This window comes from Octopus sinensis, linkage group LG20 (assembly GCF_006345805.1).
Source record: "Octopus sinensis linkage group LG20, ASM634580v1, whole genome shotgun sequence".
In the NCBI taxonomy this organism is placed as follows: Eukaryota; Metazoa; Mollusca; class Cephalopoda; order Octopoda; family Octopodidae; genus Octopus; species Octopus sinensis.
Window position 1 is genome coordinate 20,022,336 of NC_043016.1, and position 24,066 is coordinate 20,046,401.

The 24,066-nt window shown below is 37.7% G+C and overlaps 1 protein-coding gene across 1 annotated transcript in view; it reads left to right on the plus strand.

The window, feature by feature from the left end:
• Positions 1–22,792, plus strand: part of LOC115222591 (coiled-coil domain-containing protein 42 homolog) — a 35,824-nt gene extending 13,032 nt beyond the window's left edge. The window contains exons 4-9 of the mRNA XM_029792879.2: positions 5,198–5,283; positions 8,559–8,730; positions 11,432–11,506; positions 15,225–15,382; positions 18,138–18,231; positions 20,538–22,792. Coding sequence (XP_029648739.1) covers positions 5,198–5,283; positions 8,559–8,730; positions 11,432–11,506; positions 15,225–15,382; positions 18,138–18,231; positions 20,538–20,621 — 669 coding nt within the window. The 3' untranslated portion in view covers positions 20,622–22,792. The remainder of the gene's footprint in view (positions 1–5,197; positions 5,284–8,558; positions 8,731–11,431; positions 11,507–15,224; positions 15,383–18,137; positions 18,232–20,537) is intronic.
• Positions 22,793–24,066: the final 1,274 nt, after the last annotated feature.

The following is a 24,066-nucleotide window of genomic DNA, read 5'->3' on the forward strand; positions in this document are numbered from 1 at the left end:
CTTGCCTTCCTTGCACACCATACACACACACACACACACACACACACACACACACACACACATAAAGGTCATGGCTGAAATGCTTTTGATTTGTAAGTTTCCTGGATCAGGTATGACTTAGAGCAAAACAATATTGTGGAACACTCCATATGATTACCAGACCTGCTATAGATAACTGCCAAATGGCTTTCATATAACACTCTACATTTTGAAGGTACATGTTGGATAACTTTGTTCTCAGTTTGCAATACCCAGGAAAGGTCAGGATGATTAAAGTTAGAATGCTTTTTAACCATATTCCATCTTAGTGCTAAATTGGGGCTAAACAATAACAATAGCAACAACAATGTCCCACAAGCACTAAATATCATCCAGTTGAGTACAAAATGGAGTCTCTATGAGGTTAATCAATTTGCTAGAAGTAGTAGTAAAACCTCCCTAAAATTACGGCCTTCCACCTTAAATTAACCAGAAATTCATATTGTGGAATATCATGTAGTTCTACATATACACAATGGGTGGAAGAAGACAGAATGGCCATAACTGGAATATCTTTTATTAGAGATCTGCTCAATCATGGCTCAATCAGGTTTCCACCAGTACCATCACCACTTTTCAACACTACTACCACCCCCGACAACTGATTTAAAATATTTTCTGTTTTATTACTTTAATTGTTTATGTACTTTAATAAATTGTGACTGACTTGAATATTTTCATTTGGTTACCTGACTTTCTTTCCTAGCCAAACTATTCCTGTCACTTTTTTCCTATCACTTTATTACTTGCCACGATAAATCAATTGTGACTTTTTCCCTAGCAAAAATTCTTTTTTTTTTCCATGACTTTATTACCAGCCACAACATAGATATATGGTTGCCTGAAAAAACAAATGGCCACAGGGAAAACAGTCATATTATTTTAAAATTCTGTAAACAAAGTAAAGAGACAAAAATATTTTAAACCAGTTATTATTTGACAGTACAAACTTGTACACAATTTATATTTGTTGGTGTTATATATATGTAAAAAAACAACCTTTTATTCAAATTTTAAGTGAAATATGAAAACGAAAAGAAATTTTAATCAGTTATTTATTGACAAATACGTGACAGGTACAGCTTGAAAACACCTTGCTTAGTATAGAGGCATTGCATGTATGTTCTGTGATTTTCTTTTTTCCTGTGGCTTTTTGTCTTGTATGAGAAATTTTTCATATAAGTCATCCTGAACTATTTATCATTATCATGTTAAATTCTGTGTGGACAAAGGGGACCAGTAATAAAGTCGCAGTAAAAAAAGTCCCAATTTTGGGTAGGGAACAAAAAAAATCACAGGAAAAAGTCACGATTTATGGGATCCGGATCCTCCACCCCACCCCACCCCACCCCAAGGCAAAAAACCCTCGAACCACCACCCTCCCCGACAAAACCCCTGTGACTTTTTTTCTGTGCATTTTTTACCTGTAACTTTTTTTTACTTGGATTCCGGACAAAAGCCCCTCCCTGCCCCCACAGGACAAGCGCCTTCAGACAAGAGCCCCATAGTTAAAGTGGGAAATTGGACAAAAGCCCCATGGTTATATTTTTGGTATTTTTGTTTCTTTTTCATTTTCCACTTGTTTCAGTAATTAGGCTGGGGCCATGCCGGGGCACCGCCTTGAAGAATTTTTAGTTGAATATATCAACCCCAGAATTTTTATTAAGCCTGATCAAAACCACTTCTGTGATATATTTCATTTTTTTTTCTTTTTACTTGTTGCAATGACTGCTGCCATGCTGGGGCGCTACTTTGAGTAATTTTTAGTCGAATGTATCGACCACAAAATCTTTTTTAGGTGATTTTTCAACTAGCATATGAAATTAAGAGTAAAAGGTCTCTCCACATGCTAGAAATAACAACCAAATCTTAATGTTAAAAAGTATATAATTTCACGTAAACAAAAAGGGAAATCGCGGGTGTAAAAAAAATGTTTATTTTCCAAACTTCCAATTTTTAAGTAAACAAAATATATTCAATCGAAAATAAATAAATAGAAAAGAATAACAGAACACTCTTCAATAAATGTGTAGAAACATAAAACCTACATAACAGAAGCAATCAAGTATATACATACATAACAAACATACACATAAACACACACACACACACGTGTTTATGTGTATGTTTGTTATGTATGTATATACTGTTATGTATGTATACACACTGTGTGTGTGTGTGGTGTGTGTGTGTGTGTGTGTGTGTGTGTGTGTGTGTGTGTGATGAAGAGAATCAAACTGAATGTAAAAACGTATCTTATCTACAAAAAAAGTTTAGAAAACTATGTCATGCTGACCTATTTCCTAGAATTACTATTTCCAGCCTCAACAAGTTTTTGTCATAGTTTTTTGTCTCTCTAATGATAAAGAACACTGCATAGCAATGTGTTGCCCGTATAAAGAGTATAAAATGTAGCCTTACACTATAATATAACGATTACAAAATCACAGTGCAATCAGTGTCAAATTTATTTATTCCCAAATTATTGGTCATTTATTTAGGAGCAATTTTTTTCCTCAAAAAAATGTTTGAGAACCATGGGGCTTTTATCCAGGGGAGGGACTTTTGTCCTAGGGGGCTTTTGTCCTCCACTTGGGATCCAGACAAAAGCCCCCATGGACAAAAGCCCTGTAGTTAAAGTGTGAAAGTGGACAAAAGCCCCATGGTTATATTTTTCCTTTTTTTCTTTCTACTTGTTGCAATCATTAGATTGTGGTCATGCTGGGGCACCACCTTGGGGAATTTTTAGTCATATATATGGACACCAGAATTTATTTTAATGATTTTCAACCAGTGCTTAAAGTTAAGCCTAGGAGGTCTCTCAGCCAAAACACTTGAAAATATTTTATAATCCCTTCGGTTATATTTTTTGGTTATTCTTAGATTTTTTTAAACTTTCAAAACATCATTTTACTAGTTTCAGTCATTGGAATGAGGCCATGCTGGGGCACTGCCTTGAGGAAATTTTTTAGTAGCATGTAAAAAGAACCATCCGAATGTGGCCGTTGCCAGCACCGCCTCGACTGGCCTCCATACCGGTGGCACGTAAGAAGCACCAACCGATTGTGGCCGCTGCCAGCCTCGCCTGGCACTTGTGACGGTGGCACGTAAAAAGCACCCACTACACTCACAGAGTGGTTGGTGTTAGGAAGGGCATCCAGCTGTAGAAACATTGCCAGATCAGACTGGTGCCTGGCGCAGCCTCCTGGCTCCCCAGACCCCGGTCGAACTGTTCGTCCCATGCCAGCATGGAAAACGGACGTTAAACGATGATGTTGATGATGATGATGATGATGAGAAGTCCTACAGCTCCTCTCTTCAGCAAGAAACCTGTTTGCTCTGGCTCTTTCATCTTAATTTGAATGTACGTGAAGGTATTTAGAATGCCCAAACCTATTTCTGCAAATGTGCTAGGAAATGATGCTGATCATAGTTTAATCAATAAGCACAGGAGTGCGGTAAATGCAGTAAAAATAGTGGGGATAAGTGGGGCCCCATTTAAGTGGCCCTTCAGAAATTGAACCTCCTTATGATACTCTCTGAGAGTTTACAGTATGAAATTAGGGCAGCGACTGGCAGATTTGTTAGCACGTCATGCGAAATGCTTAGCGGTATTTCGTCTGCCACTACGTTCTGAGTTCAAATTCCGCCGAGGTCGACTTTGCCTTTCATCCTTTCAGGATCGATAAATTAAGGACCAGTTACGCACTGGGGTCGATATAATCGACTTAATCCGGTTGTCTGTCCTTGTTTGTCCTCTCTGTGTTTAGCCCCTTGTGGGTAGTAAAGAAATGGGTATGAAATTCATTGTCACTGCTCTGATTTGGTGCCCTTCCTAATGCCAACCACTTTGCAAAGTGTACTGGGTGCTTTTTACACTCACCAGCACAAGTGCATCTATGCAGCACCAGCATGAGTGCATTTTACGTGGCATTGGGACCTGTAAAGGGCACGCCTGTATGTATAGATGATCACAATTCTATTTAGCTTGATGTGTCTTCTCAAGCACAGCAAATCACTACAACTCTCAGTCCCTTGTCATTTCCTCAGTCAGGTCCAGTGTCTGAAAAAAGGGTGGCACTTTTGGGTCAGCTGTAGGCAATATGTGTTTTTTTGTGGGTGTGGATGTGACAAACAGAAGGGCTGCCCCAGGTAGCACACTCTCTAGCTATACTAGTGCCCATGCCTTCCTGGGTCTACCCCTTCCACAGATTCCCTCCTCAATTAGAGCTCAGTACTTCTTTACACAGCTATCCTCATCTATACACATTGCATGGCAAATGCAGGACAGTCCTCTCCCTTACACACAGATATCATCATCATCATCATCGTTTAACGTCTGTTTTCCATGCTAGCATGGGTTGGACGGTTCAACTAGGGTCTGGGGAGCCCGAAGGCTGCACCAGGCCAGTCAGATCTGGCAGTGTTTCTACAGCTGGATGCCCTTCCTAACGCCAACCACTCCGTGAGTGTAGTGGGTGCTTTTTATGTGCCACCGACACAGGTGCTAGACGAGGCTAGCGAACGGCCACGCTCGGATGGTGTTTATTATGTGCCATCGACACAGGTGCCAGACAAGGCTGGCGAACGGCCACGCTCGGATGGTGTTTTTTACGTGCCACCGACACAGGTGCCAGATGAGGCTGGCGAACGGCCACGCTCGGATGGTGTTTTTTATGTGCCACCAACACAGGTGCCACCGACACAGGTGCCAGACGAGGCTGGCGAACGGCCACGCTCGGATGGTGTTTTTTTATGTGCCACCGACACAGGTACCAGACAAGGCTGGCGAACGGCCACACTCGGATGGTGTTCCATTGAATTCATCGATTTTGATTTGATTTGATCTGTTTTGAATTAATCATGCATTATCTTGTCGCTATGAGATTTTGATGAGGTAGTTGTTAATTTTTAAAACGATATTGTACGGTTGGTGTGAGAGGCCAGATCTGGCCACTTTGACCATAAAACAGGGAGAATGCTTTTGGCCGGATATGGCCAGTTTAAATGCTAAAGGGTTAAAGATATTTCTTTTTCTCCACCTTCCCCCACTCCTCCTTGCTTTCCTTCCTGCTCATCCAAGTCACCCTCCCCATCATTATCTTTCCTTTTTTTTCCGTCTGTCTTATATCTTCTTCGTCTGTCCAATTTATTACAGGAAAATGATTCCAAGAGAATTCGAGCAATGAAAAAAGCCAATGACCAACGTGAACTGAAGAGAAGCAAAATGAGAGAGATAGCAAAGTAAGCATACTAATGCAAGGGCTGCTGGCGGGCCTTTTGGGTGAATTTAGCAGACAGAAACTGAAAGTGGCCCATTGTATGTGTGTGCGCACGCATGAGTGTTTCTGTGAGTATGTTATTGAGTAGCCATGTAGATCCCTCTGCAGGAATCTGCCCTACCCTGTCTCTTTCATAGTAACGCCGTCATCTAGCATGAAGCTGATTCACCATCTACCACAGGGCTTGTGGTCATGTGAATTCCATGGTGTACTCAGTAGTGTGGATTCGGTAGACAGAAACTGAAAGAAGTCCATTGTGTGTATAAGTAAGTAAGTAAGTATGTATGTATGTTTATGTCAGGTCACTTTCATGTGCTACTGGTAACATGTAACCCAGTACAACCTGTTGCATGGTCGGGTTTGTCGGCGACTAAACCGGCAACCCCACCAAGCTTGCTTGGTGAGGAGGGTGTTTATTGGACACCCTGCGGGATGAAAAACAAAACCCATCAAAGGGCAGAGGAACTCTTGAGAGATAACAGCCATCCAATAAATGTCTTAAGGCTGTATCATGTGCGGGGACATTGAAATAAGCGGACTGAATACCTGATTGCGCGGTTAAACCATTGGAAGTGAAGGACTCCTAGCCTTTGTTAGGGCATCCTTCTAGGAGAAGGTGACTCAGGTAACTGGGATAACTCCAACATAAAACCTGCGGTTCAGTGGTTACCGATGATGTTGACTTGTTCTTCTTTTCGGATTATGGCTGCTGTTGCTTACTGAGTGGGATTGACTCTGTGCACAGCCTTTCCTCACTTTACAAAAAATCTTCTTACACAGGCATTGCATGATAACAGCATTGATTAAGCTTCGTGCAATGGCCATACTGGATAATGAGGGGGCAGCCACCATGTATTTATGTATGTATGTGTGTGTGTGTGTGTATCTATGTATGTATGTATGTATGTATGTATATATATATATATATAATATAATTCGAGACAAAACCACTATTTTAAAACCAAACAAGGAAAGACTTAATCAATACATAAAATTTTAATATAAATTAAATAAACCGCCACTACAAATGTTTCATGTCTGCTCCGACAATCTTCAGGTGGATTTTCGATCTTCTAATCAGTATCAAATTTTGATACTGATTAGAAGATCGAAAATCCACCTGAAAATTGTCGGAGCAGACATGAAACATTGTAGTGGCGGTTTATTTAATTTATATTAAAATTTTATGTATTGATTAAGTCTTTCCTTGTTTGGTTTTAAAATAGTGGTTTTGTCTCGAATTATATTATATAATATTTTACTATAAAATGGATTTAACCCTAAATCTGATTTTTCCCTGTAATTTTGGATTCATTCCCTAATATTTATTATTATTATATATATATATATATATATCATCATCATCATTTAACATCCTCCTTCTAAGAAGAAAAAGGACTGTGTTAAATGTTTTGAGAAACAAACTTTGTGTTGTTAAATGTTAAATGTGTTTTTTAAGGAACTAAGGAAAGAAAAAAAAGAACTTTCCAAAGTTGTTGAATGTTTTGTTAAAAAAAATTTTACTTTGACTACGCAACACTTGCGTGTGTTATTTTTGTTGTTGTTGTTGGCTCCACTGGCTGTGTTTCGCTGCTTCCCTGTCCAGAGTGGGTTTCTGATTTACTGAGCGTCGTCGCACGCGAGCTTCTCGGGGCCAGCAAACCGCGGGCTATTTGTCTGAGGACCCATGGTGGCATCATAGGCCTGCGTGCGGCGTAACATTCTATGTGTGTGAATGCTTTGTGCCTCTGTTTGTCTCCCACCACCACTTGGCAACTGCTGTTGGTGTGTTTATGTCCCCATAACTTTGTGCTTCAGCACAAAAGAGATCAACAGAATAATTACTAGGTTCCTCTGAGGTGGTGCCACAGCATGGCCACAGTCTACTGACTGCAACAAGTAAAAGCTAAAAGCTAAATAAAAATGTGTGTGTCTCCAGTTTGTTTTAATCCAAAATGGAGTCAATAATTTTTTTGTCATTGGCTTGAATAATTGTTGAGATTTTCCTTAACATGAAACCAATGGCAGCCTTAACACACACATGTACACACATTCTGTAATTCTGTATTAAAGCTACCATCCTTTCTAACACTGGACTTTTTATTTGCTGATGACCAATTGACCAATGACCAATTCTGCTGCAACCTTCCACATCAAATTAGGGTTTATGAAAAATTTTGTAAAGGCCATGAACAAGAATGGCGCTGCTTTCAAGTACCTGGAGTCAAAGTTTCTTCATATAAGTGAAGGCAAGTATTTGGAGGAAGCATTGGCAGGTGTCAAGGTGAATGCCTGATTTTCCTTCAAGCAGCTTGTCCAAAACTTCTTGGGAAACAACCACTCACCAGAATATGAAAAAAAAAATGGTCCAAGACCTGATATCAAGTTTCCAAAAACTAGGGTAAAGAATGAGTGTCAAGATGCACTTTTTGCACTCACATCTTGATTATTTTCCCAAGAATTGTAAGGACTACAGTGAGTTTCAAGGAGAAAGATTCAATCAGTATATTTGCACCATGGAAACTCAATACCAGGGCAAATGGAATGTCAGCATGATGGCAGATTACTGCTGGACATTGAAACATAATGTTTTGGATGCACAGCACAAGTGGAATTCAAGGCAGTCCTCCTTTCTTTGAATCAATATGTAGGCTAGCCATTTGGAACACAATTTTTTTACATTCATTTGATTTGATATTGACTCATGATTCATATCAAAACGAACATGAATCATTTTATGTTCATTTGGAATAACAGAATAACTTGAAACTAACAGAATATACTTGCTTCATTTAATAAAGTAATAATTTGTTAAAAATTCAAAATTTTTATAATCATTAATTTATATTTTATAGTAAAAACCTTATGTGATAGAGCAAAATAGTTTAGATATCTGAAATCAGCAACTCAGGAATATGTGAGATCATATCCATGAATAAAAATAAAAATAAAATATTCCCAAATGCAGACCAGTGAAATGATTAACAGTAACAGCAACAGGCTGTTGCTCTGTTCAAACAGGAATACTGTACTCTTGTTCTGTTATACATAATGGAAACTTGCTAAGATCTTGTCTAATGACCCTGTAGGCTTATGACTGACTTGATGTGTTAGACACCCCACCACCACCACCATCCACACTGCCACCATTTTCAAAACCATTTTGCTTTTTCATTGTTGTATTTTTTTGTTATATTTATATTACTTGTTTTATTTATTTCCATTTCTCTTTTTAAGATTTCAAGATGATTTACGAAATCTGCTCATTGTAAATAACCAACTGAAAAAGAAGCAGAAAGTCTATCACAAATTTTGCTTATTCATGCAAAAAGTCTTAAATTCTTGTGATGAATTCCATGAGATCAGAGATATTATTGCAAGATACGATACCTTAATTTCAACATATACTGTAAGATATAGTTCTCTTTATTGAATTTTACTATAAGACATTTTGAAGAAAGAAAACTATTTATTGCAGGTTTATAGGGCGAAAAAGGTGGCGAGCTGGCAGAAACGTTAGCGCACTGGGCGAAATGCTTTTGTTCTGAGTTCAAATTCCACCGAGGTCGACTTTGTCTTTCATTCTTTCGGGGTTGATAAATTAAGCACCAGTTACGCACTGGGGTCGATATAATCGACTTAATCCGTTTGTCTGTCCTTGTTTGTCCCCTCTATGTTTAGTCCCTTGTGGGTAGTAAAGAAATAGGTTTATAGCAGAGTTGTTGATGCTGTTGTTGTTTGGCTGTGTAGCATGACAAAAGAAGCCTGTGTGATTTTGTACGAGATCTTGCCGGCAGCCATTACCATGTCCGAGACAAGAGTGAGATCTTGTCTACAACCATTTGCCATATGCAAAACCACAGCAAGACTCTTGTTGGCAACTACTATTTAAGCAGGTATATTAATGGATTAACTCTCTTCCTTCTTGCTTACGCTGAGAAACACTGCAAGTTGGCAGCTCACAGTGGATTCTTATCCTGCTCTAACTTCACCAGTTATCTCCAGAGGTACACAGGAGTGAAGAAATAATGAACCACACACTGCCATAAAGATGGTCACTGGGAACGAGCCAAATGAATGCCTTATATATATATATACAGATAAATGGGAATTTTTGTCAGTCTATCTGTTACCATCTTGGTGCCTAAACCAGCAAACCAATATTCACGAAACTTTGCATACATGTTACACCAACATCCAGTTCAATAATAGGCTAATTTGGATTTCAATAAAGATCAGTAATGTACCTCCCAGGGACATTGGGTGAATTATATGATAAAATGAGAAGGTTGCAAAAAAGTATTAATGTGAGGGAAAGACAGTAAGAGAGTGAGAATGACTTATATCAGTGAAGGCGAGAACATCGGTGGCAATGGGATAGTAACATTAATATAGCTGTCATATACATGCGATGCTGTGTACACACACACAGGTGGATGGGAGGAATACATAGCTTTAAAGAAAGAGGAATCAGTGGCTTTTCTGCTGTCCATCTCAAAGAAACACTCACACACAGACACACACACATACACACGCACACATACATAGATATACATATATACATGCATACATATGTACACGCATACATACATGTCTGCTATACATTTTAAATTTGTGATTACCTGTCTGTACATTTGTAAATGAGTATCCAAATTTAGTATATCGAAATAAATTTCCACATTAAATCTGATTTTGTTATTTATTTGTTCCAGAAAACTTGCAGAAAAATGTTACTGAGGTTTAAATTTTAATTGAATTTTACCTTATCAGAAAACAGGATTTGGAAGCTGGCATTTTCTACATGATAGCTGGCATTTTCTGCATGATAGCTGTCTATCACAAAATGAAAGCAAAATCATTAGGAGAAGGAATTTTTATTAAACAAATGAAAGCAAAGCATTACAACAACCAAAGTTGTAAGAACTTCTCAAGTTTTAATGAATAAAGTTATGTGAAACGGGTGAACAGATATGTAAATAATTTTAAAAGGAAGAAAATCCTCAACAAAGTTTTTTGGCAGAAAACTGCACAAATCTGTCCTGATCAAGAGGCCTATCAGTCGGGGAAGACAGGTTCTGACATTAAATAAAAATTTATATAAGATATTATATTGTAAAAATTGCCTGGTAATGATGGGCTTTTCAGCTAATATATATATATATATATATATATATATATATATATATATATATATATATTACTACTATCATACCACCTGCATCCTTTATTATTCTCCCTTCTCTTTCCCCTTCTTCTTCTTCTTCTTCTTCTTCTTCTTCTTCTTCTTCTTCTCTTCTTCTTCTTCTTCTTCTTCTTCTCTTCTTTTTTTCTTCTTCTTCTTCTTCTCCTTCTCCTTCTCCTCCTCCTCTTCCTCTCTGCCACCTCCTTCCTTACTTTACTACTACTGCTGTTTAGAATATCACCTATGCAAATATCATAAACAATATATTGAAAAGAGATGTCTCAAGAATTCAACCACTATATATATATATATATGTATATATATATAGATATATATGTATGTATATATATAGATAGATATATATAGATAGATATATACATGTGTATATATATATATATATTATATGTGTGTGTATATATATATATATGTATATACATATATATATACATACACACACACACACACACACACATATATATATATATATATTGGCAAAAGCGGTAAGATAACAAAAGAAAGAAAGAGACCTCAATATTATGTAAATAGAGGAAATTTATCTATAAAATAATATGTTACATTTACTCAATAGTCAAGATAAAACTCTGAGTTTCAGATGCCGAAGTGGAAATCCACAACACCATCTCTTCGGTTATCTAGCCATCTGAAAAACGCTATGAAAAAATACCGTTATATAAAGGGAAATTATTGTGTTATATATATATATATATACACACACGCACATATATATAATATTTTCTTACATCTGTAAAAATGGCTTATTAATGACCACTGTTGTTTATAATATTCTCCCTGATGAGATTGATACATTATTCCACATTATTCTTCCTCTTGGATTAATTTTAATGCATCAATCGAAACATATGTCAATGATATGGTGATATTGTTTTTTTGTGGGTTTTTTTTTCAGGATTTACTTGACACTGAAAGAAAACATCAAGACTTAATTGAAGCTATTAAACTAAAGATTCATAGTGTCACTGAAGTGAGTTCTTCAACTTTATTTCTCCAAAGTGTTGTCATCAGCGTCAGTGTTATTTTTGTACATCTGTTTGTCCATGTTATCGTTGATTTGAGAATCCTGTCATTGTCTTGTTGTTTTTTTTTTTTCTTTTCCAAAATCTTTATAGTTAGATGTCCTTCCTCTTGATAACGATCCTATAACTTGGAAACTGGATTTTATTATTCCACAGGCACTAGAATTACTGTCTACAGCAAGATTGGCTCTTTAGCCAAATGTAATGTCAAATGTAATGTTAATTAATTCACATTGTTTTGAATAAATCATGCACTATCTTGTAGCAATAAGATTTCAGTGATGTGGTTGTTTATTTTTAAAATGACATTCTAAGGTCGGTGTGAAAGGCTGGATCTCACCAGTTTGAGTTTAAAACAGGCAGAATATTTGGGTCAGATATCGCCAATCTAAATGCTAAAGTAGTAATTGTATTATTTTTTATTTTGGAGTTACTGTTCTCTTAACACTTTCATTACCAACCTGGCTGAAACTGCTTCTGGCTCTGTAGTACAAACGTTTTGTTTTAATAAGTTTTGAATTAAAATCTTCCACCAAACCTTAGTCACAATTTTGCTAAATTCTTTGTTATATTTAAAGTTATATTTAAAGTGCATCTCAAAATAATATTTTTATATTTAAAGTGCATCTCAAAATAAATATAGTAATGAAAGGGTTAAATAGGTTGCCTGTACTCTGTCTTAAATAGGTTGCCTGTACTCTGTCTTAAATAGGTTGCCTGTACTCTGTCTTAAATAGGTTGCCTGTACTCTGTCTTAAATTGGTTGCCTGTACTCTGTCTTAAATAGGTTGCCTGTACTCTGTCTTAAATTGGTTGCCTGTACTCTGTCTTAAATAGGTTGCATGTACTCTGTCTTGCCAAGTCCATATTTTCTTTCAGCTATTAAAGCAAATGGGTCACTTCCCATAGACTTTTAGGTTTGTTTGTTTTTTGTAGAATGCTCAACTTCCTAGTGGGGCCAATTCTTTATGACTGGAGACTCAATGTCTCTCCAAGATGTAGAAGAAGAGATGTGTATCTAGAAAGGTAATCAATGGCACTGTAGATGGTCATGCATAAGGCCTGTTGTGTAGGTAGGAAGAAGGAACTTGCAATGTGAATTAGAGAAGGCTTGGAATTTTCGTTTATGTTCTTATTGCTGTTCCTGGAAATTCTGTTTTTGGTCTTGTTCTGCTATTGCCATTGTTGATATTGTTTTTGTTGTCTTTGTTGAGATTATTGATTTGGGTATTCCACTGCTGCTGCTGCTGTTGTAGGTGCTGTTGTTTTTGATGTCGTTGTTGTTGCTGCAAGGTGGTGGGCTGGCAGAAATGTTAGCATGCTGGGTGAAATGCTTAACGGCATTTTATCTGTCTATGGTGGCAAGCTGGCAGAGTTGTTAGCATGCTGGGTGAAATGCTTAGCGGTATTTCGTCTGCTATTATGTAGTGAGTTCAAATTCTGCCGAAGTCGACTTTGCCTTCCATCCTTTCGGGGTCGATAAATTAAGTACCAGTCACGCACTGGGGTCGATGTAATCGACTTAATCCATTTGTCTGTCCTTGTTTGTCCCCTCTATGTTTAGCCCCTTGTGGGTAGTAAATAAATAGGTGTTTTATCTGTCTATGTTCTGAGTTTAAATTCTGCCAAGGTCGACTTGGCTTTACATCCTTTCGGGATTGATAAATTAAGTACCAGTTGTATACTGGGATCAATCTAATTGACTGGCCCCTTCCCCCAAAAATTTCGGGCCTTGTGCCTAGAGTAGAAAAGAATGTTGTTGTTGCTGCATTTTTACAGCATTTTGTTATGAGCTTTTGCAATCCGACTTTGAATCCTGCCAAAGTCAATTTTGCCTTTATCATTCCAGGAGAGGAAGGAGCTACATAAAATAAAGATTGTAATTGACTTCTATGCCTCCCCCCATAATATTTCTGGCTTTCTTTTTATATAAGAAATTATTTTGTTTTTATTAAAGCTATTACATGCTACATTCATTTTCAAGAATCTTTCTTAGGATCCTTGAATAACACAGGATTGCACTTTTCTGCAGGTTGACAATGCATGTCTCAATTTGAATGCTTTCACCCTCTTACATAGCATTTTGAAGGTTGTGCCAAATACACCAATTATCACAAATAATAGTTATCTTACTCTCTTCAGCTCTTCTTCAGCTCTTCAACTTTCTGGCTAGATTCTGGTATTTCTCAATTTTTTCCCATTTCTTTTGTATCCACTCTATTATTATGTGGTACTGCAAAGTCAATGCCCTTATACTGTTTGTTTATTTTGTTTACTATAATCATATCTATTCTTCTTGCTTCAATAGTGTGGTCACACATTATGAGAAACTACAATAAAAATCCTGTAATTAGTATCCTCTTCACAGCCTCTAGCTCATATTCATACCATTTTTGTTTTGGTACTTTGAATGTACACACTCAGATGACATCCCACCACACTCCTTTTAGATACTCAGTCATTCTTTCACTTCTACATTTTGTTTGCTAGCTTACTGCATTCACTCAAGAGATGGTTAAAACTTTCATGTCCTTTTTTGCAAATTCTGCATTTGCCCTCTGACTGTTACATCAATCTTTGTCTTTATCAAAGTCTTCTTAATGGCTTGTTGTTGTGTAGTTATAATTAGCAGTCTGGTGTCTTGCTTTAAGTTTCAATCTGTCAGCTATAACAGTTGTTCTTTACTTCCAATATCCTTGATTTGGGGCATGAATTAGCTATGTAATTTTATTTCTTTACATCTGCTTGCACTATTATTCGTCCTTCCATTCTTGAATTCTCCTATTGTTACAGTAATGTTTTGGATATCTCTAGCTGCCAACAGTATTCTTTCTTCACTTTGCAGAACATAATATTTTAATAATGCAGTACTAACAAACAGCGTCTTCTACGTTTAGTAATCCTCTGTCTTCTTCCTTTCTATGTAGGTAGAATTTGTTGGTACTATGTTTAGGGTGGTGTGTGTTGTGATTTGTAAGAAGCTCCCTGGTTCTTCCAAGTCCTTTGGTTCAGTATTTGTCCATTTCAGAAAAATTATTATTATTATGTTTATTATTTCCCTTGATATTGCTAAATAACAAATAGCTGCTGAGTGTATATATTTATTTTTATGCCTTTCTTCTTGACCATTTGTGGGTCAAAGAGGCACACAGCATCAACTATATGGCACCTGTGGTGCATCTTGTCCACCACCACTAGGTCCAGCCTGTTATGCTCTAGCATCTGATGAGGATTTTGCTAGTCTCCGACACCGTCACTCCCTGGTTTGTGCTCAAACCAATGCCTTGCTTCTCTTTAACTCCCACTTTTCACACAGTTTTCAATGTAGCACTTTTATTACCTAATCATGTCACCATGACTTGTAGTGGTTTTAGGCGAGTCTAGGGCATTTGTTTGCGATATGGACAATATGGGTTTTGTCTACTCTATTACAAATGTCGTACAGATGGAGACACTTGTTCGTTCCTAAGGTTGACCCTACAATTTGTGGCCAAAATTTGGTCTTATGCACTAAGACTCTTTTTTCTGAGTTCCTTTCTTCAGCCAGGATCATCATCATCATCATCATTATTATTATTATTGATAAAAATAATGCTAATAATATTACTACTGTTGTTATTGTTATTGTTTCTTATTTTGCTAACTTTCTGCCTTAATCCAATTCAGGAAAAATGCAATGAAATCCTTGCACACAACAACCAGCTAAGTAACCTTCAGGTCAAGTATGAAACTACGCGCAGCAGACGCATCCAGTTAGATTCTGTGTATAGCCATGTACACAACACAGCAAGCGTAAAAGCTCTAAAGTCCGGACAAATCCGAATGTGTGTTTAAGTATACTATCATTGTCATCAACATCGTTGTTGTCATCACCACCACCACCACCACCACCACCACTGTCATCATTATCATCATCATCATCACCACCACTTCCACCACCACGACCACCGTCATTTTACATCTGTTTCCCATGCTAGCATGGCTTGGATGGGTCATTATAGTCTGAGTCTGCTTTCATAGGTTGGTGCTCATACAACATCATCATCATCATAATTTAACGTCCATTTTCCATGAGTTGGATGGTTGACAGGACCTGACAAGGCTAGGGGCCACATCAGGTCACATAGTCTATTTTGACATTGTTTCTACAGCTAGATGCCCTTCCTAATGCCAACCACTCTATAGAGTGTACTGAGTGATTTTTACATGGCCCCAGCACCAGTACATTTTATATGGCACCGGTGCTTTTTATGTGACACCAGCACTAGTGCTTCTTACAGGGCACCAGCATCAGTGCTAAGTCATATATTGTCCTAATCATTGTTATCATTTTACCATCCACTTTTCCATGCTTGCATAAATCAGACAGATTTCATTGAGGCAAATTGTCTATGGCAGGAGGTTGCCTTCTTGTTGCTAATCCTCACCTGCTTTCAAGCTAGGTAATATTTCACCTTGCCCAGACATGTTTCCATGGAGGATCAGAAACGAAGTACTCTGCTTGTATGATGTTGACACTTTCATCACACAAGACTACCAACACAGTCTTCTCCCTTGCACACCACATACACAGTTTTTCTTTCAACACATTTGCACATCCAGCAAAGCATGCTTGCTTCATTTCTTTCAAGCCTCTGCATGTCCTCTGCATTCATGGCCCACATTTCACTACAAGGTAAAATAGCTGTTCATACACAAGCATCATATAATCTACCTATTGCTCTAAGAGAGAAACCTTTTGTTACCATCAGAGGTAATAGTTCTTATTCAATCAACTATACTTACATAACATCCTCCTCCACCGTTAATTAAGTCCCTTAGATAGCAGAAACTATCCACTACTTCTAAGGATCCTCCTAAGTATTTGAGGAAATCTATTCCTCTGTATCTTCATTGAGTATTGCTTCTGCACATCTATCTTACATAAATTCTACTTCCTCTGTTAACCTTCTTGTGATTCCATTGCACCTCTTATGTGCCCATAATTTGCACTGAGTACACTATGGAATTTCTACCAACACCTTTTCTACATAGTGAGGGCCAGTTAACCTGAAGGGTTTAACGTTCTGTCAGTTTTCCTATTCACCAGAAATTTGGCTTTTGCTAATATAACTGTTGCAATTAACTCTGCTTGTTTAACTGTTTGATTCTAGATTTTGCTTCCACACCTGGAATTTAATTTCTAAATCTTACTGCATCAGCTATAAGAACAAGGTCATCAGCGCTAAGGAATTTCCATGGGCAACCAGCCTTAAATTCCTCCATTATGGCCTGGAGGACTATGATAAGACGGTCCTGATAAGTGAACCCTGGTGAACTCCTTCCTGCTCATCAAATTTATCTCTGTACTTATTTCTGACTCTCTCACCTTACTGACAGCATCCCTGTACATGATTTGAACAGCTTTCACTAGTCATTCATCTATGTCTAGTTTCTGCAGCCACCACCAAATGAAAGAGTGAGGCACCCTGAGTACAGGGGTTTGCTTTTTTTGTGAAATACTCCTCCTGCAGTTGCCTTAATAGATAGAGAGTATCAAGAATACTTCTCCCTGGCACATAAACATATTGATTATGTACATATGTATCCAATAATGTACAGATTTCCTTTTTCCACTCAATACCTCTTAAATGTGAGCTCTTAAAGGAGCCCTTTTGGATAACTAGGAATTTACATTTATATTTGTCTTCAAAATGAGCTAGTCTAATATCTCCTCACTCATCTTCACTGTCATGCACTTTAGCCTACTCACAAATATACTGCCTTTTATATTGTTATATTGGCACATGGCTCAGTGGTTAGAGCGTTGAGCTTACGATCGTAAGGTTGTGAGCTCGAATCCCGAACTGGGCTGCATGTTGTGTTCTTGAGCAAGATACTTTATTTCACATTGCTCCAGTTCACTCGGCTGTAGAAATAAGTTGCGACGTCACAGGTGCCAAGCTATATCGGCCCCTTTTGCCTTTCCCTTGGATAACACTGGTGGTGTGGAGAGGGGAGGCCGGTATGCATGGGTGACTGCTGGTCTTCCATAAACAACCTTGCTCGGACTTGTGCCTGGGAGGGTAACTTTCTCGGTGCAATCCCATGGTCATTCATGACCGAAGGGGGTCTCAGAATATTGTTATAATGTGGATCCTTATCCACTTGTATGTTATTGTCAGCACTGTAATATTCTTGTCACCATTATTATGTCTTCTGTACATTTTAAACAAAGCATGAAGAAAATGAATGAGAAAACATTTTTTTCTAGTGGATGCAGGCATGGCTGTGTGGTCAGGTTTGCTTCTCAACCATGTATTTTTGGGGGTCAATCCCACTACATGGCACATTGGACAACCTGTAGTCGAAAGTTTATTTAAAAAAAGTTTTTGTTATCTTCTGCAATAAACTTGAATTAAAGTTCAAAAAGAACATTAACTCCATTGATCCCACTGGTAGCAGAAAGCCTGAAGTGGCTGCCTACAGGTCTTGCCCCTTCCACTGGACCAATTCAATAAAATAAAAGAAATTCCACTATATACTGTGCCCCATTTGAATGAATCAGTTTTATATCAACATTAATAAATCTAATTGCAGGGCTGCTCATAATTTGTACAATGTAATGCTAAACTACCAAAACATAATACCAACATTAAGTACTGAGCAGAACTCATTTGAAGAACTAAACAGTGTAAGTATTAAACATGTTAAAATATAAAGTAGTAAGGCCCCTGACAGAGGTATAGCCAGGTTCTACATTTAGGGAGAGTGAGCACATAAAAAAAGGTGCTGTGTCACATACCAAACAATTTTTAACTCTTCTTATATTCATTAGTTGTAATATGTGTAATTGTATTCTATGTTCATTAATTTGATTTATCAGCAACAAAGAAACTTACAACTATTGATAAGGGTGTGACACGGAAAAGATGTAAGTCCACAGGAACATCCAGTGTTGAGAGATTATGATGTCAAGGTTTGTTTTGGTTCTTCAGATGTCAGAGGACACCAACACATCAGAGGAGATTTGTTTTATTTTTTTCCCTCTTCCAATTTTTGCAAATTACCCAGTGAATATATTGTGCAGCTCTATCATGCCTGTTGAGATACTCTGTAGGTGCAAGAAGACTGCACTTGGAGACAACATGATCAATGGTTTCATTTTGTTGTTGACATACATGACATGTTGGGCTACTGCCGTTCTTTAATATGTTGGCCTGGTAGTTCCTTGTAGGTAGGCATTGATCTTGAGCTACTATGATAAACCCTTCTGTTTCAGATTTTAAGCCAGCGGCCATTATCCATCGATGGGTCAAGGCTTTGTCAACATCTGCATTATTCGCTCTCTTTGGGTATTTGCCATTGAGAGGTTTTTCTTGCCATTTATCAATCAGAATATCTAAGGCAGCAGTTTTAGCACAGGTTTTCATGTGTTTAGCTTTTTCTGTCCTTGTTTCTTGTATGTCTAATTCCGAAATTTGTTGTATTCGGAATTCATTTAGATATTTCTTTGCCTGTTTTGTTACTGAGTATGATGCTTTCTTGTTTTCATGTTTTGAGACAAGTTTTAACATCCAGTCCTCATAGTTTTTCAGGTAGGTGTCTAGGCCAATTGTAGCCATCATCATTGTTATTGTCAGTTGTAAAAGTTCACATCCTCCCTCTTTTCTTGGCAGATAAAGTCGTTCTATATCTGCCTTAGAGTGGTACATTCTATGCATTGTCAACAGTTTTTGTATTTTTCTGTCAAGATTACATATTTCAGTAATTGACCAGTTAATGATATTAAAACTGTAAGTCACAACTGGTATGGCTAAAGCATTGATCGCTTCGATCCTGTTTCTCGCATTCAGCTCTGTCTTGAGTATTGATCTTACTCTGCAATAACATTCTCTCCTGATCCTTTCCTTCATCATTGAATGCCTTATTCTGTCCCTTTCAATTACCCCTAGCTACTGGTAGCTCTCCGCTGGGTCTAACTCTTTTATGACATTCTGCTGGTCAAGGTTAACGTTAGATGTTTCTGTCATTTTTCCTTTGATAAAGGTAGCTTTTGCACATTTATCGAGGCCAAATTGCATTCTGATATCATCACTGAATTCTTTAACAATTGTTAGTGAGTCCTTTATTAATTTTAAAAAAATTTTTATTAAGTTTTTGTTTTTGATTATTGAGATATATGAGCTGTCCTACAATTAAAAGGTACATTCCAACCATAACCAAGTAGTTGAACTGTAAGAGTGTTGCACAAAATACTCTGTGGCATTCCTTTTGACTCATTATGCTCTAAGTTCAAATTCCAGCAAGTTCAACTTTGTCTTTCTTCCTTTCATGGGTTAATAAAATAAATATCAGTTGAACACTGGTATTGACATAATCAACTTACCCAATCTTCCAAAAATTGCTGGTCTTGTGACAAAATTTGAAACCATAATCTAATGTGTTCTATTTCTAAATGGTAGCGTGTTATTTGAAGGACATTTAGCTACTATTTCGAGATGGTTGAGCATGCCTAAAGATGTTCCTGTGTTAGCTTACTTGTGTACTGTTTCTACATTTCTTATTCACAGCATACTTTTTTTTTAAAAGGTTTGTATTTAATCTCATCATCATCATTTAATGTCCACCTTCCATGCTGGCATGGGTTGGACAGTTTGACAGGAGCTGGCCAGGCAGGAGCCTGCACCAGGCTTCACTGTCTGTTTTAGTATGGTTTTTATGGCTGGATGCCCTTCCTAACACCAACCACTCCACAGAATGGGCTGAGTGCATTTTATGTGCACAAGTACAGGTGAGGTCAGTTTTGGCATGGTTTTTACAGCTGGATACCCTTCTAAATTCCAACCACTTTACAGAGTGGACTGGATGCGTTTTACATGGCACCAGCACTGGCAGGGTCATCAAGTAACTCACAAGACAAAAATTCTTTGAGAGAGGCAGAAGCATTGGAGGAGGGGATCTTGTGTCAGATGATGAAAGGATTTTTTTTCTTTCTAGGTTCGTATATTTGGAGAAGACTTGGTCTTTGTCACCAATACTGTTAAACCTGAGAAATCAAGAGAACATCACTTTCTACCATAAAAACTGCAAATGGACTTTTTTCTTAACTTACTATGAAGAATCCTATAATTTGTAAGTTGTATAACTATTTCTGGTGTGCATTAGATATTTGATAACTGAACACAAATTTAAAGATTTCATAGAACAATTTAGACTCTTGTAAAAACTATAAACTACCTTTTTATTTCATTTTTGCTGTAATTAAGCTAATTCTTTGTAAGTTGTAATAACTGTGCACACCTGCTATTTGATCATCAAATATATTTAGAGAGAGCATTTAGATTCTTTGGACAACAGCATTTGAGAATAGAACTGTGGTGAACAATTAGTTTTTTTTTATACATTTTTTTTTTTGCTAGCAAAGTTGTAAATAGTTTGTTTTTCCTAACTTTAATTTTTGCAAATTAGGATAGATATTTGTTGTTATATTTCAGGATAGTCATTTTTCTTTTGGCCAAATAAACACACACATACTATGTATTTTGCTTCATTTCAGGTTTATTTTATTATTGTTCTTATTTAAAATTTTTTTGTCTGGAAACCTTTCATCACTCAACCTATAACCTCTTCAATGACTCTCCATTCCATGTGTCTCCTCTTTTCCTGTGACCTCTTCAGTGATTCTCCATTCCATGTGTCTCCCCCTCTCCTGTTTAGTCTATTTTGTCTTTCTAAATGACTCTCCATGCCCCATGTTACCTCCTGTCCCGTGACCTCTACAGCGACTCTCCATTCCATGTATCCCCTCCTGTCCTGTGACCACTTCAGCAACTCACCATTCCATGTATCCCCTCCTGTCATGTTCAGTCCATTTTGTCTTTCTAAGTGACTCACCTTCACATATGTCTCTGCCTGTCCTGTAATCTCTTCAGTGACTTTCCATCCCATGTGTCCCCTCCTGTCCTGTTTAGTCCATTTGGTCTAAGTAACTTTCCGTCCCACGTGTCTTTTATTGCCTTGTGACTTTTTCAACGACTCTCCATCCCCCATGGCTCTCCCTGTCCTGTTTACTCCACTTTGTCTTTCTAAGCAACTCTCCATACCACATGTCTCCTCTGGTCCTGTGACCCCTTCAGCAACTTTTGCTCCCACATGTCTTCTGTCCCATTTAGTCTGACTCTCCATCCTTCATGTTCCCTCCTGTCATATGACCTCTTCAGAGACTTCATTCAACATGTCTCCTCTTTTCCTGTGATCTCTTCAGTGACTCTCTATTTCATGTGTCTCCCATTGTCCTGTGACATCTTCAGCAACTATCCATCTCACATGTTTCCTCCTGTCCTGTTTAGTCCATTTGGCCTTTCCAAGTGGCTCTCCATCCAGTGACCTCTTCAGCGATTCTCCATCGCACATGTTTTCTTCTCACATGTGACTGCTTCAGTACCTCTCCATCGCATACACCTCCTCCTGTCCTGTTTAGTCCATTTGGCTTTTCTAGGAAGACAAAATGGAGTAGACAGAACAGGAGGAGACACATTGGATGGAGAGACGCTGAAGAGGTCACAGGAGGTGTGACGAAAGATTTCCAGCCAAAGGACATAAAATAAAATAAATCTGAAGTGAAGAATGAATATATAGTGTGTGTTTATTTGACAAAAAAAAAATGTCCATCTTGAAATATAATAATATCTAATGAAGTGTCAGTGCTAAGCAGTGTGTAAGTATGAGCAGAATTAGGGAAGTTATTTACCTCAGTCCGGTGATCTACTAGTGCAAATCAGTCAACATGCTGACTGAATTACATCTAAAGCTTTACAACTTCATTCAGAATTGCCTTTCATTGACGAGAACCAAGTAGCTTGAAGTGTCGATGTCTGGGATTACTAATAGATGGCGACACTGAACAAACCGGGTGTTTTTAACACCTTTTTTTTTACCATAAAAGAGATTTATTCTCCATGTTAATTGCAGTGTGTTTGCCTTTTAGCTGTCGAAATATGTGACAAACATATTTCAACTTATCTAATTCTGCTCATAACAATATCTGTTCCAACACAGGATTTTACATCAGGAATTTTACAAAACAAATACAAAGACAATAGATATTTGAATATTAGGATATTTACATAGTACTTAACTGCCAGAACATTTATTGAAGTTTTTCTCTCTCCCAAAAAACCCTTCATGCTTAACTTGGCATATAAAGGAACCCTTTTATTTTATTAAGCAGAAATATATTGTTTTTCAAAACATTATTTGTCTTTATTCTTAATAAATTTTACTTAAATATTTGTAATTTAAACAATATTAAAATCTATCACAGTTACCACGTGTATATGTATGTACATACATACATACATACATACATACACACACATACATACATACATACATACATGCACACATACACACACATACATACATACATACATACATACATGCTTCTATTAAAACTGCAAAATTATCACAAAACTGTTATCACTGAGTAACAGATCTATGATAATTTTGCTGCTTTAATAAAAGCATATTACTCTACCTTTGGTATTTGAGTACTGTCTTTTCCACTTTGCTTTGCACTTATGTTCCCACCTGTGTGTGTGTATATATATATATATATGGTGGTACGTAAAAAGCACTATCCGACTCGTGGCCGATGCCAGCGCTGCCTCCACTGGCTTCCGTGCCGGTGGCATGTAAAATACACCAATCCGACCGTACGACAGGCACGTTGCTTGCGAAGACATGTTGGGGTAAGCGAAATTGAATTGAACCAGCCAGGATCCCTGGTCTGGTGGTACGTAAAAAGCACTATCCGACTCGTGGCCGATGCCAGCGCCGCCTCGACTGGCTTCCGTGCCGGTGGCACATAAAATACACCAATCCGACCGTGGCTGTTGCCAGCCTCGCCTGGCACCTGTGCAGGTGGCACGTAAAAAGCACCCACTACACTCACGGAGTGGTTGGCGTTAGGAAGGGCATCCAGCTGTAGAAACATTGCCAGATAAGACTGGAGCCTGGTGCAGCCTTCTGGCTTCCCAGATCCCCGGTCGAACCGTCCAACCCATGCTAGCATGGAGAATGGACGTTAAACGATGATGATGATGATATATATATATATATAAATGTATCATATATGTATATTATATTCATAGAGTTAGTGGGCTCAATTTGACAGTTGGCATAAAAGCAAAAAAAATCTACAATATTCCACTCAAAAATAAAATTATTAAAGAGATAAAAAGAATATTAAAAATATTAACTAGATTAAATCTGGGAAAAAAACAGTTTATCCAAAGTAGCTGCTCTCAGCATCCACCATGGCCCCAAGATGCCTCAAGACTGTATTTCTCACTGTGTTCTTTGGAAGATCTTTGAACATCTTGATCTTGGCCTTGATATTGCAGGAAGAGCAGTTAGTGTCTTTCTCAACTGCACCCAACACAAAGTAATCTGTGGGATTACAATCACGGAAATTAGGCAGCCAGAAATTGGAACTGCTGGCAATGTAGAAGTTCTGCAACAACCA